The 16,374-nt window shown below is 39.1% G+C and overlaps 2 protein-coding genes across 3 annotated transcripts; one reads left to right on the top strand and one right to left on the bottom strand.

The window, feature by feature from the left end:
- Nucleotides 1–37: 37 nt before the first annotated feature.
- Nucleotides 38–8,872, bottom strand: fkbp10a (FKBP prolyl isomerase 10a). Of its 2 annotated transcripts, none has more exons than XM_040045583.1 (10): nucleotides 8,784–8,872; nucleotides 5,225–5,370; nucleotides 4,949–5,138; nucleotides 4,709–4,854; nucleotides 3,180–3,369; nucleotides 2,919–3,064; nucleotides 1,521–1,710; nucleotides 1,167–1,309; nucleotides 910–1,073; nucleotides 38–786 (listed from the first exon to the last, which is right to left on the bottom strand). In XM_040045583.1, exons 2-10 carry the CDS (start codon nucleotides 5,310–5,312, stop codon nucleotides 601–603), a joined length of 1,443 nt encoding a protein of 480 aa, XP_039901517.1. In that variant the 5' UTR covers nucleotides 5,313–5,370; nucleotides 8,784–8,872; the 3' UTR covers nucleotides 38–600. The 2 variants fall into 2 exon arrangements, with proteins under 2 accessions (XP_039901517.1, XP_039901509.1); XM_040045575.1 differs by lacking the exon at nucleotides 8,784–8,872 and adding an exon at nucleotides 5,902–6,230.
- On the top strand, nucleotides 8,032–14,043 carry p3h4 (prolyl 3-hydroxylase family member 4 (inactive)). Its single transcript, XM_040045596.1, has 7 exons — nucleotides 8,032–8,612; nucleotides 9,441–9,590; nucleotides 9,697–9,868; nucleotides 9,951–10,079; nucleotides 10,170–10,315; nucleotides 10,820–10,903; nucleotides 13,137–14,043. Exons 1-7 carry the CDS (start codon nucleotides 8,166–8,168, stop codon nucleotides 13,284–13,286), a joined length of 1,278 nt encoding a protein of 425 aa, XP_039901530.1. The 5' UTR covers nucleotides 8,032–8,165; the 3' UTR covers nucleotides 13,287–14,043.
- The last annotated feature ends 2,331 nt before the right edge of the window (nucleotides 14,044–16,374 follow it).

Raw genomic sequence — 16,374 nt, 5'->3', positions numbered from 1 at the left:
GACCAATTGAGTTTAGCTCATTGACAACACACAAAGGTTTTTTGTTATAAAATATTTTATTGTACATTGGTACACAGCCACAAACAATACTGTACAACCAGTGTTTTTTGTAATCATTTTTATATTAAGATGAAGGACCAAAGGTAAATCTAAATTGCTAAATCAACAGCAAATCACATGACTTTTGTAACAGCTGGACTATTCTGGAAATTGGGCCCTGCCCAGATTCTTGGTAAATGACATGTGCCTTCCTTACAGATCTTTTTTTCTTCCATCAGCATTTTAAAAGCGCTTCTGGCCACAACATACTGACCATGTTTTTGACATATCACAGTTATAAAAACACTGGTGTAAAAGTTATTAATGATGGCTGAATCTCATATAGCTGCTTTGGGTTCAGAGTTTTGGTAAACAGACGTTTTGTATGGAAAATACAATTTTTCCAACTACAGGGCGAGTTGTCTGAAGTGAAAAGGCCCAGTAGATGAGAAATGAGTCCTGAAAAATTCAGAGCTGTTCCACAACACACTAAAACAACAGTGTTACCTCAGCCATTGCACGCCTGTACTTAATCACCAGTGAAACACGTAGATGTCCTCTTTATAGCTCATCTCTTGCTTGTTTGGACACGTCATCCTCTGTAACCGTCAGTTCATCTTCTACGATCTTGCCGTCTTTATTACGGTCTTGATTATCAAACATGTCCTTAATAATGCTGTCGGCATCAATCCCCGGCCGAAGACGACCTTTGCCTCCTTGAACCTGGAGCCTGATGAAGACTGAAAACTGGAGAATATTGGAGGAGTGTCTAAGTTATAAAACATTTTTACTGTGTGCAGCAATGTTCCTTTATTTAAAAAAAAAAAAAAAATTAGAAGGAAAAAAAGTCATTTTAGCTTCTCTTTTTACCTCCTCAAGGGGGACCTGTTTGTCTCCATCAAGGTCCATAGCAGGAAAGAGGGGATCAGGGCCATCCCCGACCCACACAAACATGTAGCCTTCAGGTACACCCTTCTGAAGCTCCACCAACTCCAACTCAAAGAAGAGCACTGCACTCCTTGGAACTCCTCCGGCTGGAGATGCCATTAAAAAAAAAAGAGGAAAATTACATGAAAAAGAACAAAAAATAAATAAATACTGTGTATCTGAGTTTCTTGATGACTGACCTTCATTTTCACCATGGCCAAAGTGGGGAGGGATGACCACTTCTCTCCTCTCGCCTACACACATGCCTCTTAAACCTTCCTCCAGACCCAGGATCACATTATTTGCTCCCAGAGTAGTGATAGAAAGTGAATCATACTGGTCCCTGCAAAGTGATTCATAACTATTTTTATCAGAGAACATTTAGGAAAGAAAAAAAAACCTGGAGCCATGCAAGCATACATGCTTTTGTCATAAAGACAAAGATGGTATGAATTCGAGGCCCACGGAAATCTGTCAGACAAGGAGCCAGCAATGATTACATGCAGTGAGGTGGAGGGTGCAGTGTAGCAGAGTGAACAGCAGAGGGCGCTCACGAGGTGTACAGCAGGGTGCCGTCCATCAAGGAGCAATTGTAGCGGTACTGAATCAAATCGTCAGCTTCACTTCTCATGTTACACTCCTGAGGCTTAAGGGTAACTTTGATATTGACTGGATCTTTTGGGTTGTGGAAATCAATGACGTGAATGTCAAAGACGAGCACAGCAGATCCAGGAATGAAGTCTCCTACATGATAAAATGAAAAAACAAAACAAGAAACATGACATTTATACACATAGAAGTACAGACGCATGCGTTAAAAATACTTTGATAAAAGTTGAAGTACTGATTCAACTTCTTTACTCAAGTAAAATTGAAATAGTACAGGACCTGAAATGTATTCAAACTAAACAAGTAAAAAGTAACTCTTTTGAGGATGTTTCTATGAGCTATTGTTGTGCAAATCTAACTGAACCTCTTGCTATAGTAATATAATAAAAACAATTAGTAAATGAGAATACAAACTTTATTTCAGTCTGAACTGTAATTCTAAAAATTGTACTCAGCTTGAATCAGTTATGCAGAACACGAGCATTTAAGAAGAAAAGCACTATTTTTTTGTTGCATACATTGTAGACGATGACTTTGCCTCCACAGCTTAACAGGGAAATGAGCACAGTCAGGATTAACATGGGATTCAGCAGATGTGGGAATGCTAAGATTGATTGTAGTGGTTCAACGTGGGGAAAAGAATCACAATAATTTCTATTGTACAGACTGTGATCAGCTGACTTCTACTGCTGCTGCTCTTTGTTTGATTTACACAACTGAATTCAACAAGCTGTAACCCAACATTTCACAGGCTAACTTCGCTGATTTCCATCCCTTACACTGACAGTATACTTTTTACACTGTCTTTATACTAGATGGTATTCAGTTGCCCTTTTTCTGTAGAGCTAGCTAGATGCTGAAGTACCATGACTACAGAACATCTACACTCGTTCCGGTGATGTGCCAAAAACACTGGCCTACTTTAACCTGACTGTGATGCTATAGATTATTAATAAATTACATGGTTTTACCTCATCTTGTTGTATGCGATACCCCCTGGTGACTGATATACCATTAGATACACTATTGCCTTACATATGTAACTTTTTAGGCTCAAATCACTTTGATGTTTGAAGGCACACGGGGACATGGAATAACTCCACTCAAATTCCTTAAACCTAAAGTAACGAGTCTACTTTGAAAATGTGAGGAGCAGAAAGTACACATATTTGTGTGAAAATGTTGGGAGTAAAAGTAAAAAGTTTTCTGAAAAATAATTAAAGTACAGATACCTAAAAATTCTAGTTAAGTACACTAAGTATTTGTATATCACTACTTTCCACCTCTGATGCGCTCACTCAGACAACACTTTAAAACCTCCTATTTGCAGACATCAAACTCACCCACTCCTTTTTCACCATACGCTAAGTGAGGAGGAATTACGACCCTCCTTTTCTCTCCTATGCACAGCCCCTGCAGGGCTTTGTCCATCCCTTGGATCACGTATCCCATACCGATGTAAGTGTTGTAGGTGCTATTTCGCTGATAGCTGTCAAAGGAGAGTGAGAGAGAGCTTGAAAGAAGCTTATTTGGATGATAGCTTATTTACTTTCTAAAAATGAAAAAACAAACAAACAAACAAACAAAAAAACTCTCAAGTGTACCTCGAGTCAAAGAGTGTGCCATCCTGAAATGTGCCATTGTAGTGGTAGCGGATGTAATCTCCAGTCACTGTTGTGCGCGTGCAGCCTTTAGGCACTTCCTTTGCCTCCACGATTACATCATCCTTGGGGTTAAAGACATCAACTATCAGCACCTCGAATACCAGCGTGGCCTGAGGAGGGATCATGGTTCCTGTTGGGAGGAAAGAAGCATGTTCATGAAAGAAAGTTATTAAAAAAAAAATTAAAACTCATTGAACAAGTGACCACCTAAATCCTTTTTTATCTACTCCGATTCAACTGAGGTTTGTTAAATGATTATTAAGACAACTCTAAAACATCCTCACTCACAATTTTTGAAAATAAATATAAAATAAGACAGTGCAATTTAGACAGTACAAGACAGTAAAAGAGACTGAATAACCATCCTGCAGCTAGCTTAGCCTCTGTTACTGCACTCAGCGCTTAGGAAATCCAAACCCACAAGCATTTACACTCCACATCGAAAATGAGAGGACGCATATCTGTGGCCAACACTGGTTACCAGCGAGACAGCCAATTGAATTTGAAAGTATCCATATTGAAGCTTTGCCCAGAGCAAACACCAAATAAGACAGCAAGGAAGGCCATCCAGTAAAAGTCAAAGTAATGGATTTTACTGTAACAAAATTTTGTCCCTACACACATCCTGGTCTCCATTTTTTAAAGTACGCCCAAAGTTTTAGGATCAACTTTCAATCTTTCTGATGCTTTATTTTCTTTGTACTAGAGCAGGAATGTCAAACTGATTTCACATCGTGGGTCACATATAGAAAATATTGATCTTAAGTGGGCCAGACTACTGATACTCGCCTTTCAGTCACTGAAAATAAGTTTAACTAAACATTTATTTCCCGTGACATCTTAATATAAGAAGTGCAATCTCAACAGCACATCTCAGTTTTTCTGTCAGCACTACTCGTTGGGCTTTAAATTGTAAGAAATAAATGTGCAAAATGAGTTGCTTAGTTGCATTGTTCACATTTTCTAACAAAAGCATGTTTTTTTTTTTTTTAGAAAATGTGAACAATGAACCCATTGTAAAACAAAACAAAACAAAACAAAAAAAACAACCCAGAAATTTAGTAGATGGTGAAAAAACAGTTACTTTTCCTGTAAGTTCATTGTTTATCTATTACATAATTACTGGTGTAGTATGAATGGCCATAGGGGAAGTCTCTAACAGGAGGAAAAGCTGTACAGCTTGTGAATATACTAGTAAACAATCATCAATCAATCAGTCATCATAAAGACACTCAAAAACTTCCTCTGACAATTTCTCTGAAAGTTAGCACACCAAATCCTACATGTAAAATCAGAAATATATATAAAAATACTGATATTTGAATGTGATATGCAGATAAACATGCAGAAAACATATGAAGTTTTAAACTTAACCCTTTAAAAGAAACTAAAAAGGTTATTTTAATCACCAACAGGTGAATTAAAAGAAATGCCACACTAGCCAAAGACATCTTAATATTAGTTATTACCGTAGCCATTCTCTCCGTATGCCAGGAAGGGTGGGACGATAATGAGGCGTCTTTCCCCAATACACATGCCCAGAAGACCCTCGTCCATGCCTTTAATGAGGTCACCCTGGCCCAGGTAGGTGTCATAGGTGGCATTCCTCGAGTAACTAAATAAAGAGTTGACAGTTCAAAGTTCCTGATAATCAAAGAAACAAACAAAGAGATGCTTTTCAGCTTCTAATGAAACTTTTGCCCTCTCACCTGGAGTCAAAGAGTTCACCAGAGAGCAGAGTGCCGTTGTAGTGGTAACGGACAAAATCTGATGCTGCAGTTGTTCGCCTGCAGCTCGCAGGTTTGTCGAGAGTGCGGATCTCAACCTTGTCCTTTTCGTTCCAGATATCCAGCAGAAGGACATCGTAAACCAGCACAGCATCAGGAGGGATTATACCACCTGAACAGAGATAGAGATCAGAGTGTCACAGGTCAGCCCACATAATGCCACCAGTAAAGTGCCGTCACTGCTGTGCTCCTCTGCACCTGTTCCTATGCTTCCATAGGCCAGATGTGGAGGGACTGTGACCCTCCTGCGCTCGTTGACACACATGCCCAGCAGACCCCGGTCCATCCCTGCGATGAGTCTGCCCAGGCCGACCTGGCTGATGAAAGCTTTGCCTCGATCATAGCTGCAGAGGCGGTGATGGAGATGAGGATGAGAGTGAAAAACAGCGTGAACAAAATAAAAATGGGTTGTGATTTTTTTAATTTATTTATTTTATTTAATTTTTCAAGGGAATGGAATGCAAGGGAGGTATGCCATCTACTAACTGCCCGAAACTAACCCGTGTAGATACTAAATCACAGCAAATAATTGCTGTGATTTTCTCAGCTTCACCTCTGCTGAAGCTGAGATGCTACTGACACGTTTGCAGTCATCACTGCTGCAGTAAACATATGTGAAGAAAAATCCATTAAAAGAACAAATAAAATGCGTGTTAGCTTTCTTTACTTCTGTGCTTACTGTAATAACTTTTTTACTGTGTAAGCATTGCCCTTACTGCACAGTGAACCATTTTTAATCACACAGTAACCATAATTTCATTGAACGCTAACGTTACAAGCAGTTCGTGGGAACTGTAGTCCTTTTCTATACTAACAATTAGCGCTAGTTAGCTCATTCTGAAGCTAAACTAACTGACATTTCGCTGTAACTTCACCTGGAGTCAAACTTTTTCCCGTCTTCAAAGAAGGTACCGTTGAAATGATAACGAACAAAATCTTCTATTTCCACTTCTCGAGGACAAACTTTCGGAATGTCATAACGATCCACGACAACGTCGAGTAACGGACCGGGGCTACAGTTCACGATCAATAAGTGCGACAGAAATAAAAGCTGAAAACATGCCAATAAATCCATTTGAAAAGCTGCTCAGTAGAGAGAGAGCCCGTCTGCCCGCCGGTGATGTGGTTCAAGATGTGGAACCGATACAGCAGCAAAAAGTTGAAGCTGGTCTGGCCGTGAAGCTCGTTTAAATGACATAGATGACTTCCGGTAAGGGATTTCAAAATAATAGTCCTCCAAACAGAGAGAAAAAAAGACACTTTAATATTCAACATAAAAGTTGATAATGCTTATTTCAACTTTTTTCCCCCTGTAAGTCTAACTTACTTTGTGTGACATAAATAATAATAATTATGATAATAATAATATTATTGTACATAAACTATAGAGATTTGAAATATTTAGCATGTAAAGTACAAATATACTTGATTTTATCTGAATGCAGCCTTCCTATATACTTCTTACACTCATGTCTGGTTATCATCTTCTGGTATCAATAGGGAAGTATGGATAAATGACCACATCTGCTTTGAGAGATAAGTGTTAGCCAGGAAAAGGGACACCTCCGCGTAAAGTGGGACCCTAGGTCACCCTATTTGTCATTAACATTACAGATGCATAATGTGAACGGTAGAACATTATTAAAGTGTGTGAAAACTGAAAAAATAAGATTGTGTGCCAAATGTAGAAACTTCCAGATATACGGTCTGGCTGTTCAGTGGCACCGTGTGTTCCAACCCTGAATGCAGCACAGCGCACGATCTGAGACACATACATAATTTATTTCTCATTAATAATACTTTATATTTTTTAATGTGGATGGAAAACTAAACACACTTCCGGCCTTATCCCATCTCCTTCAGGCTTGCTTGTCGTATCTTTCTGGTCCTGTACTCCAGAGAGGAGCAGGAGGGGGAGTGGCCCCGGGGCCCCCACCCTCTTTCTAATGGAATCTTGCAAACGTGTAATGCCTGTCCCAAAAGGCCCGGCTCTATGATTTCAGCTCACAAATGAAACGAGCCTGAATTTATAATCCCGTATCATCTGGTGGCACATTTCAGGGAGGCAGGCTCATGCAAGGAGTCTTCTACGGTTTAAATAGTTATTGCATCCTAATAACCATCTCATCCAGACACCCCGAAGGGCTTCTAATGGTAACTGCAAAGATTTTGAAATATTGCAGACACGGAGTTCAAATATGCCCACAGGTTATGTGTCAACTATGCACATGGATTTTTAACCTCACTAGTCTCAGCTTGTCCATTTGCTGGAAATGTCAGCAGAAATCAAGAATCTTCAACTCATAAGACACTTCGTATGAACATTGATAAATATTCATGTAAATTTAAAAAAAAAAGGATTAAAGTAATATTACATCTGGTTTGTTTGCATCTTCTGCGTTTTATGTGGAAAACATTGACCCTTTTCTTCCCAACTCATTCTGTGACGTCTGTGTCAAGCCCCCCAGAATTAACAAGAAATATACCGGAAGTACTGAGCTCTATTTTCAAGGTAATTGCCAAGATTGCATTTTACCGACTGCCAAGCTGCATTTAAAACCTTATATTTTTTAAAACCGTTATATTTTGGAATTTTAAATAAACGAAAAATACTCCAACTTGTAGCGAACCGCATGTTTCTTAATGATATTTATAACAATTAATATTAATTTCACAACCACACTTTTAAACTAAGAAAAGCAGGTTAATCCAGACATTCTAAAAATGCAGCCTCCCAGTAGCTTTTACGCACAAAAACATTAATTGTCATGTTGTTTAAATTGTTTAATTTTTTTTTAAAAATGAGACTAACTATAAAAATAATATGCACACACGTACTGTGTTCTATATTATTTATCTTAAACGAATATGTATGACCGATGCCATCCTTTAGAAGTAAATACTGTACAGAATGAGCAGAAGACAAGAGATCAATATTTATTTATTTATTTTGATGAACGCTCATTAAAGCTTTTATTCTGAAAATCTTGACTAGATGTTCGCGTTTTCGTCCCGTGTTTTTTACAGGTATCCCACTACGTGCCGACAGACATGAACGATCCCTGTTAAAGTAAAGAAGGAGGTCTCCTGAGCCATTCAAAGCACTGACAGACGGCTGAGGGAGCCTGTGAAAGTAAAGATGCTCACGAGAAGCTTGTTCCTGGCCGCCTTCTTCGTTATTTTTGCGCCGGTGGACGCTCAGTATGAGAAGTACAGCTTTAAAAGTTTCCCTCAGAAGGACATCATGCCGCTGGAATCCGCGTACAACTACGCGATGGAGCAATACGGAGCGCAAAACTGGGCAGAAACTATCAAGTTCCTGGAGCTGAGCCTGCGGCTCCACCGGCTCCTCCGGGACAGCGAGGCTTTCTGCTGCAGCAACTGCAGCTCCGTCAGCCGGGACAACGACACCCTGTTCGAGGATACCAGCCTCCGCGTCATGCGCCACATCCTGCTGAGAGCTGCTTGCCTTAAAAAGTGCAAGGCAGATTTTCCAGTGTTTAAGCTCACATATCCACGGAGAGATTTATTGGAAACTTTCGAGAAAAGGATACCTTATCGTTACATACAGTATGCATACTTCCAGGTGAGACTAAGTGTGGAAGTGAGTTCACTGGGACTCTGGGAGTGTAATGCAAAGTTGGTGCAGTACTTAAGCACGGCATATCACAAGAATATCTTACGCGTAACGGGAGCATTCATTCAACAAAAGCGTCTGCAGTTGGCTTCTCTAGACAGGCTGGCTCGTTTTACTTACCGAGAGGAAATTTCTAGTGGGTTAGCTGTGGAGTGTAATTTCGCTACTACTTTGTTGTGCGCCCTCCTGCTGGCCAAGCAGCAGTTGAGCATGTGCCACGTCTCTTCCAGTGTTCCCCTAAAAACAATCCCCCTATTCTTCTGTCAGAGTGATGGGGGGGGGGGGGTTTACTTAGTCGGCAAGATCTTTCGCGTAAAAAGTGTGCGTAAAAGTATGCTTGGTCATTAAATTCCCTCCACACTAACAACATCCATGCTGTGGGGGAAATTAATTGAACGTACATCATCAGAAACCCTTTAACTCTGAATCCTAAAAGCAGAATATCTGCTGTGCCCCCCTCTTTCACTCAGAGATTATTCTGCATATTTATTTATTGTTGATTAACCCTCCCCCAAAATGCTACCTTTTATTATACTTCAAACTAACAGGGTATACCGACCCACTTCCACGAACATCTGTCCAGATCTTTTACCTGACTCTGGTGTGTGATATCTGATATTATCACTTAGTTTCCAACCACTGCATCCATCAGCTGTTTACTGACTTCTCAAGAAATGATGTGCTCTGACACGACCTCTTTTAAAAACGTTTACCTAAAAAGTAAAAAAAAAAGTATCTTCCTGTAACTCCAGTGCCATGTGTTACATTCTCCCTCAGCTTAACAACCTGGAGAAGGCAGTGGCTGCAACTCACACTTTCCTGAAGAAGAACCCAGATGATGTCCTCTTAACAAAGAACATGAACTACTACAAGACACTGTTTGACGTGGAGGAATATCTCATTGATCACGAGGAGCAGCCATATGAAGTTTGTACCCTAAGCACTGTCATATTGCACCAATGAGAGGTCTGATGTTTGAGTTCTATGTTGGTTTTTTTTGTTTTTGTTTTAAATGAATCTCTTTACTACACAGAGTGTTTTCTTGAAAAGTGTGACGCTCTACAACAACGGAGACTTCAGCAACAGTGCTAGAAACATGGAGCAGGCCATCACACAATACTTTGAAGTATACAACCTCTGTTTAGCTGGCTGTGACAGCTCATATGAGATTGTGGAGTTCAAAGATTTCTATCCCAGCATGGCGGGTAAGAGGAGAGTCATTCAGGAGCAGTTTAAATTCAGATTATTTGAGGCAAAATAACATTTTCTCCTTCTTGCTTCCATCAGATCTCTATATAAATGCTCTGAAATGTAAATTTAAATGCGAGGAGAACCTGACACCCAGCGTTGGAGGCTTCTTTGTGGAGAAGTTTGTAGCTACTATGTATCACTACCTCCAGTTTTCTTATTATAAATGTAAGAACTATTACCAAGACTTTGGCTTTGTTTTGCAGAGATCTGTGTAATGTAATGGGTTTTTTAAAACATGTATTACTTTGTTTCCAGTAAATGATGTAAAGAACGCTGCTCCGTGTGCAGCAAGTTACATGCTGTTCGACCCCAAAGACCAGGTGATGCAGCAAAATGTGGCGTATTATCGCTTCTACCGGGAGCAGTGGGGCCTCAACGATAATGATTTTGAACCTCGGCCTGTGAGTAAAACAAAAACTGTACCAGTCTTCATTCATCGGCTCTTCCAGGACTTGAGCGGTTTAGCTGCAGCTCATGCAGGCTGGATTGTTTGGAAGCAGCAGGCGGTGCATATTGCAAAGCAGGAAAATGGTAGCATGAAGCGGTCACGGCGTGAACATTAACACAATTTCAGGGTGGTAATTAGAAACTTGTATAGTTGTGTAGGGCAGATATGTTTTCCTGTCTTTTCTGCAGGGTGTAAAATTGGCAGCAGCTGCAGTGCAGTTTATGGGCTAGACCCATCTGAAGCTGGTCTAGCCTGTAAAGTTCTTTGCATCCTGGTTTTAAATACATGTAGTGCTGCTGTAAACACATGAAGGCTTCTAAACTTAGAGGAGAAAAGCCAGTAAACAAAAAACCAGCTAGCCAAATTTGTTGTTCAGCTCTGTGTTGTAAAACTGGTTGTTTGTTCCCACTGGTTGCTTGAGCTTACACAAAAGCTGATGTCCCTTTAACTTTTCTAGGAGGCACTGAGGTACTTTAACCAGACGACCAAACAGAAAGAAATGCTGGAGTTTGCTTTGAGCTACCTGCAAACAGACGATGAGGTATGTTTCTACACTTGGCTCAAAGGCTGATGTTGACTAATGGCGCACTGTTTTTAGACAGCATGAGGGCTTGAGCTTAAGCGTCAACGGAAATTACATTAATTCCTTTAAAGAAAGAAAAAAAAATTATCTGAAGGACTAATCTTTATACAATATGGCATTTAATTAGCAGCATTAAACAAACCGAACTGTGGCACCAATTTAGCAGAGGACAAGCTATAACAAAATCTTTTGCCAATGAGTTTATGTTACTTATTGCTGGTTTCAAACCTTATCTAATACAAAATGATGATCATTTTGATAGATGGACTGCAGTCTGAAATATTATAAGAGAGAGACATGGTGCAAAAATAATTCTCACTGAAAATGACCAAGTCAATTAACAGCTCCAACAGGAAATGTCTCAATCAAGCACACACACACAGTGGAGGTTCACAATAGTTTCAGCACATTCCTCTACATTAGAATTGTAAAGACTTGGATGAATGTACGCTACCAAATGTTGTTCATACATAGTAATATAGCTTATAGAGGGGGAAAGCCTTTAAAACCTATTTTAAGCAAAGACTGGGAAAAGATTTATTTATTTCCTCAGTAACTTCAGTTTGCTGGTCAGATCCAACCCTCTCTCATGACTTTTGGTTTCAAGAAGCCAAGATGGCTAGAAGCCCAAACATCAGTGCGACGCTTCAAAACCACACTTTACAAACCAATGGGTGACGTCACAGTGGCTATGCCAATCTTTTTATATGCTGCTACAGTGGCAATGCACTTAATTTACAAGTTAGGGATAGTCCAGTTTGAGACTCTAAATATGTATTGTTTTAAATGTCCATTAGGAAAACACTGAACGCTTACAGTCTGACTTCTATACCAATTTGACATTTTCTTACAAAAACAGTAACTATAAATGTTCATCTAAACTACAAAGAAATCCTTTGTTATAATCCAGCTACTGGTATACAGCTACGATGATCATATCTGACTAAGCTTGCAGAGATAATTATCTCTGAGATGTTTTTTTTTCTTTCTTTTAACAACAAAAACAAAATTCCACCGGTCCCCTTTGTGCTGGAACAGTGGCTGAGGTATCAGACGCAGACGCCTGAAAACCTCAGCAGATAAAATCCAAACTCTCTGCAGGACTACAGAGGATAAAAATAAGTCTTTGACTTGGAGGATCCAGCTGGGGTTTACTGTTATTGTTTTTCAAAATGCAAACTTCATATCTTCTTTAGGAGTGTAGACCTTTACTTTGGGGGAATTAACCAACAAACTAAATGTAGAGAACACAAGGGAAAATAAATCAGAGGATGAAAGGGAGAAACAGGGGTGAAGGCTGCGGAAGAAGGGGTGGAGGGGGTTGTCTTTCGGCAGCAGTGTGTGGTATGTGGCTTGGAGGTGTTGGCCACTGAGACTGTGCCACATCCATTTAACTCAGGCCGGCTCCTCCCAGCTTCACACTGCCTGGACCTGAGAAGGGGAAAGGAGGACTGTGAAAGTTCAGGCTGAATTACAGGGTGCAAAAGTTGACAGATTTACAGACATAAGAAGAAGAATGTGTCAGTGAATCTCTGAATAGAACTGTAAGTAAGGCTACGTCCACACTAGCCCGGATAGATTTGAAAATAGCCTTTTCATCTGAAAACACTCCGCGTCCACACTAGTGTTTTCAGTCATTTTCACAGAGTTGTGCATCCACATTGAAAGGGCCGAAAACGCTTAAGTTCCATTACTGCACATGCGTGAAACACAAGAAGATTCAGCCTGCCTCATTTCTGTCTGCCGTTTATTTACGTTCCAGCTCATTGAAACGTTGCAGCAAAACGTCGAGGAAAAGCACCGAGTTTTTTGCAAAAGCGAGTGAGAATTAAAGAATTTGAAGAAAAGCTATCTGAAGCATGTACAAACTGATATTAATCTTTAATAGGGCTGTCAAAATTGAGAGCAAACAAAACAACTCCGCTACCTTAGTTTAATTGGTCACATGACTGCATCACATGACTAAAATGCGTCATCGTTTTCGAAAGTCTCCGTTTTCGCTGTCCGCACTGTGACGCGAAAGCACCGTCTTCAAATGTATTCGTTTTCGAGAGCGTTTTCCTTCGGGGAAAGTGTTGACGGGAGGCCAAAACGGAGAGAAAACAATGCGTTTTCAAACGCATCAGTGTGAACGTAGCCTCAGTAAAGAGTTTTCAGTTAATTTGTTTTCTTTTTCTCTTTTACATTTTAGGAAGTTGTAAGTCCAGAAGAAATGACCACCTCTCGCTCAAACCATCCTGACACTGAGTTTGAGGGTATGGGGGATTATGAGGAGTCCCTCCTGGCTGATTGGTGGCAGGAACCCAAAACTAAGTGGGACACTGGAGAAGTCATAGACTGACATCTGTCTTTATCTTCGAGCAGAACACTTTCACGTCCAACTCTGTCCCACCTCCCATGAAAACATGCCCAAAAAATGCTGAACAATCTACAGACAAACATCTAGATTCCTATCAGTATTATGCAAAAAACCCCAAAAACACAGAGCCCCCCTGGTGATTGATTGTGGGGATTTCTTTTTTTCAGTTTTTTTGACAAGATTAAAATTCACAGCCTTGTTAGTGCATGCACAGCCATGAGTAAATGACGTTTGTGAGGTGAGAACAAATCTTAAATATGCACGGTAACAAAATAGAAAGCTACTTTTGTTATCAGGGAAAAATCATGAATATATCTGGATTTTTTCCACTTTGTTATGTGAGCTTTTTCTCTCCCCCTAATCTCCCAGAGTGAGAAGCACCCTGTGTGTTTAGGGCCCTCTTACTGCAGGATATCAAATTTCATCCAAGTTACATTAACTCAACCCATGCTTCTTGTCATGGTTTATCTTACCGGGGGGCTCTGTTTTAATTTTAACTTAGTTGGTTATTAAATGGACACAATTACCCATCATGATGATCAGTATGAAAGACTAATCAATCATTGGTCTCAATGCTGATATTTGCCAATGACTTTTCTACAGTTTTTATTTACTGTTATTTAATGAAAGCTGTGAGGTGTGATATAACAATGCTGACATGGGGCTTTTATGTTGTTATTTGTCATCCACCAATAAGATATTGGTAATAAGATGCTTTTAATTAAAATAATTTAATGTATTCTTTTTGATTGGAATCATACATTTTTTAAAAATAACTACTTTAATAAGCTCAAATATACTTGCATTGTAAAAACTATTTTGATTACATTACTACTCTAATCAATTTATTTTGGAACCAAGTTTGATTAATATGGTGAAGATGTTTGATAAATTAAATTTAAGGTTTAAAAATAATGTTTTTATATTGCAAATGTATTTGACGCTTGATTTAAAAAAAAAAAAAAAAAAAGACAATGTAGAGGTCGACCTGGTCTCTTGAAAAAATGTAAGCATCCAGTTTATATTATAACATGGGATTTACCCTATAAAAAGGCAGTTAATCTTATTTAGCAAGGACCCAAACCACAAACTACAAAAGCAAATGAAAACATTCTCATTGAAGATCTGTGGCGACTCTGGGGACAACAGCGGAGCATGAAAGCAAGATGTGTGGGGCATTTTTAGATGTACAACAGGAAGGCAAGTGTTTGGGATGTAGTTGCGCTCATGAACCTGAGATAAATAATCACCATTTAGCACAAAGCTCTTGCTGCATGGTTCACCCACTTTGCCCTCCATGTAGAGTAATGTGCAAAAGTCTCGAGCCACCCCTCATTTATTCAGTTTGTGTTAGTAAAATGGGAAAGAGGAGCAATTTATTTAAACATGCAAAGGCAAAAAAAAAAATGGAGTGTAAAAACATATTTTCTATACGATCATGGTTTTCTTCAGTACAGCCTGAACTTTCTTTTAATTTATTTAAGTAGTGGTCAGAAATAGTTCTCCAAGGACATTCAAAGCTCTTCTTTGGAGCTTTGAAACCGTTATGCACCAGGCATGAGGAGCCTGGTGCATAACTGGTAGTTTCCTACTCTGTGTTTTTTCTATTCAGGTAGGCTTTTACTACATTGGCAGTGTGTTTGGGATCTCTGTTAAACAATTAAGCTCTTTCCAGATGGTATTAAATCATGGATCAAAGTCTGATGGCATTTTTCTTCCATTGTAATTCCATCAGTTTTGACAAGATCCCCAACACCACTGGCTGAAATGCAGCAATAAACCTTGACAAAGCCTCCACCGTGTTTTACAGATGACTGTATCTCTCTTGACCTCCTCTGTGCACATTGGTAATAATTTGAGGGAAAAACTTTTGAATTTGAATTTATCACTCAGTCAGACCTGTTCTTACTGATTTTCAGTCCAGTTCTTGTGTAATTTGGCATACCTCAGTCTTTTCTGCCAGTTTCCCTTCCTTTATTTTGGCTTCTTGACAGTCACTGTTCCACTGAGATCATTTCTGATGAGGTGTCAGTTTTTTAAGCATATGACTTTTTTTTTTTTTTTAAGGTATTGCCCAAATACAAAGTTTGAAATCCATCAGAAATCCTGGAAAACTGTTGCTCAAGAAAACTTCAACAAAAATGAGAAGAAAGTCTGCCTCCTTGTGCACAAAATATAAAGAAATGAGGAGCGATTTCAGACTTTTGCACAGTAGTGTAAATAGCTCTGATAAAAGCTTTAATGCCATATAATTTACGCAATGTTTTGCATGATTCTTTTCTACCTTCTTACGATAGTTTCATATAATCATTATATTAAAAAAAAATTAAGAACCAGAAAAAAGCAGAAAGTCTAACCATCGATTAAAGCTGTGAAATACCAACAGACACAGGCAGTGACATGCGAGAGTAAGAGGTGTGGCTTCGTGTTTTAATATTTTATTTTCCCTTCATTTTAATCCATTTGCAGTCTTGATTTCATTCCTTTTCATTGATTAATTTCAAAAAAGATAGTCTCTAAAAATATGGGGTAAGACGCATCTCATTTTCTTCCTTCTTCTTCCCGATTGCATTTGATATCCACTCTGTACATATTGTATTAATAACAATAGTGCAAAGCTCAAAACAAACCAAACTGACCGCATATGCTATCAGACAAGCTGCATTCTGGACCCCGAACCAGATCTCTTTAATCTCATTTACAAAGTTTCTGGGCTGAGGCGTTCACCCAGGACTCAGGGCTATCAACAAATGTACAAAAGACTCATGGCATTTCATTTCAGTGGTAGTTAGAACTACAAGAGAAATGATGAGATGGCAAGCATAGCTTTTTTTTTTTTTTTTTTTGGCCACATTTAAAGATGCATGGACAGCTTTGTCTACAGGAGAGATTTGCAGAGGCAGGGCGTGTCAGGAGATGGATAGCTATAAATTTTCTCAAACAGATAAATTATTTTTTAAGCATAGTTTTAAATAAATCTTCATACATTGCATTTAACATTCAGTATATCTTGCACATATTTACAAATAGGTGTGCATACAGTTGGCTAGTGCTCATTTTTTTTTTTTTG

This window comes from Simochromis diagramma, unplaced genomic scaffold (genome assembly GCF_900408965.1).
Source record: "Simochromis diagramma unplaced genomic scaffold, fSimDia1.1 OVJJ01000321.1, whole genome shotgun sequence".
In the NCBI taxonomy this organism is placed as follows: domain Eukaryota; kingdom Metazoa; phylum Chordata; class Actinopteri; order Cichliformes; family Cichlidae; genus Simochromis; species Simochromis diagramma.
Note: the sequence above shows the minus strand (reverse complement) of the source record. Positions and strands in the feature narration are given on the sequence as shown.

Bases quoted from the DNA above. Each gene is read 5' to 3' on its own strand.
- fkbp10a (XM_040045575.1), bottom strand. From the start codon at position 6,101: ATGGATTTATTGGCATGTTTTCAGCTTTTATTTCTGTCGCACTTATTG. The intron at 5,139-5,224 runs GTGCAGAGGAGC...ATCTCTGTTCAG, and splicing joins CTATGGAAGCATAGGAACAG to GTGGTATAATCCCTCCTGAT. The intron at 1,310-1,520 runs GTGAGCGCCCTC...ATCACTTTGCAG, and splicing joins GGCACCCTGCTGTACACCTC to GGACCAGTATGATTCACTTT.
- p3h4 (XM_040045596.1), top strand. From the start codon at position 8,166: ATGCTCACGAGAAGCTTGTTCCTGGCCGCCTTCTTCGTTATTTTTGCG. The intron at 10,080-10,169 runs GTAAGAACTATT...CTTTGTTTCCAG, and splicing joins CCAGTTTTCTTATTATAAAT to TAAATGATGTAAAGAACGCT. The intron at 10,316-10,819 runs GTGAGTAAAACA...TAACTTTTCTAG, and splicing joins ATGATTTTGAACCTCGGCCT to GAGGCACTGAGGTACTTTAA.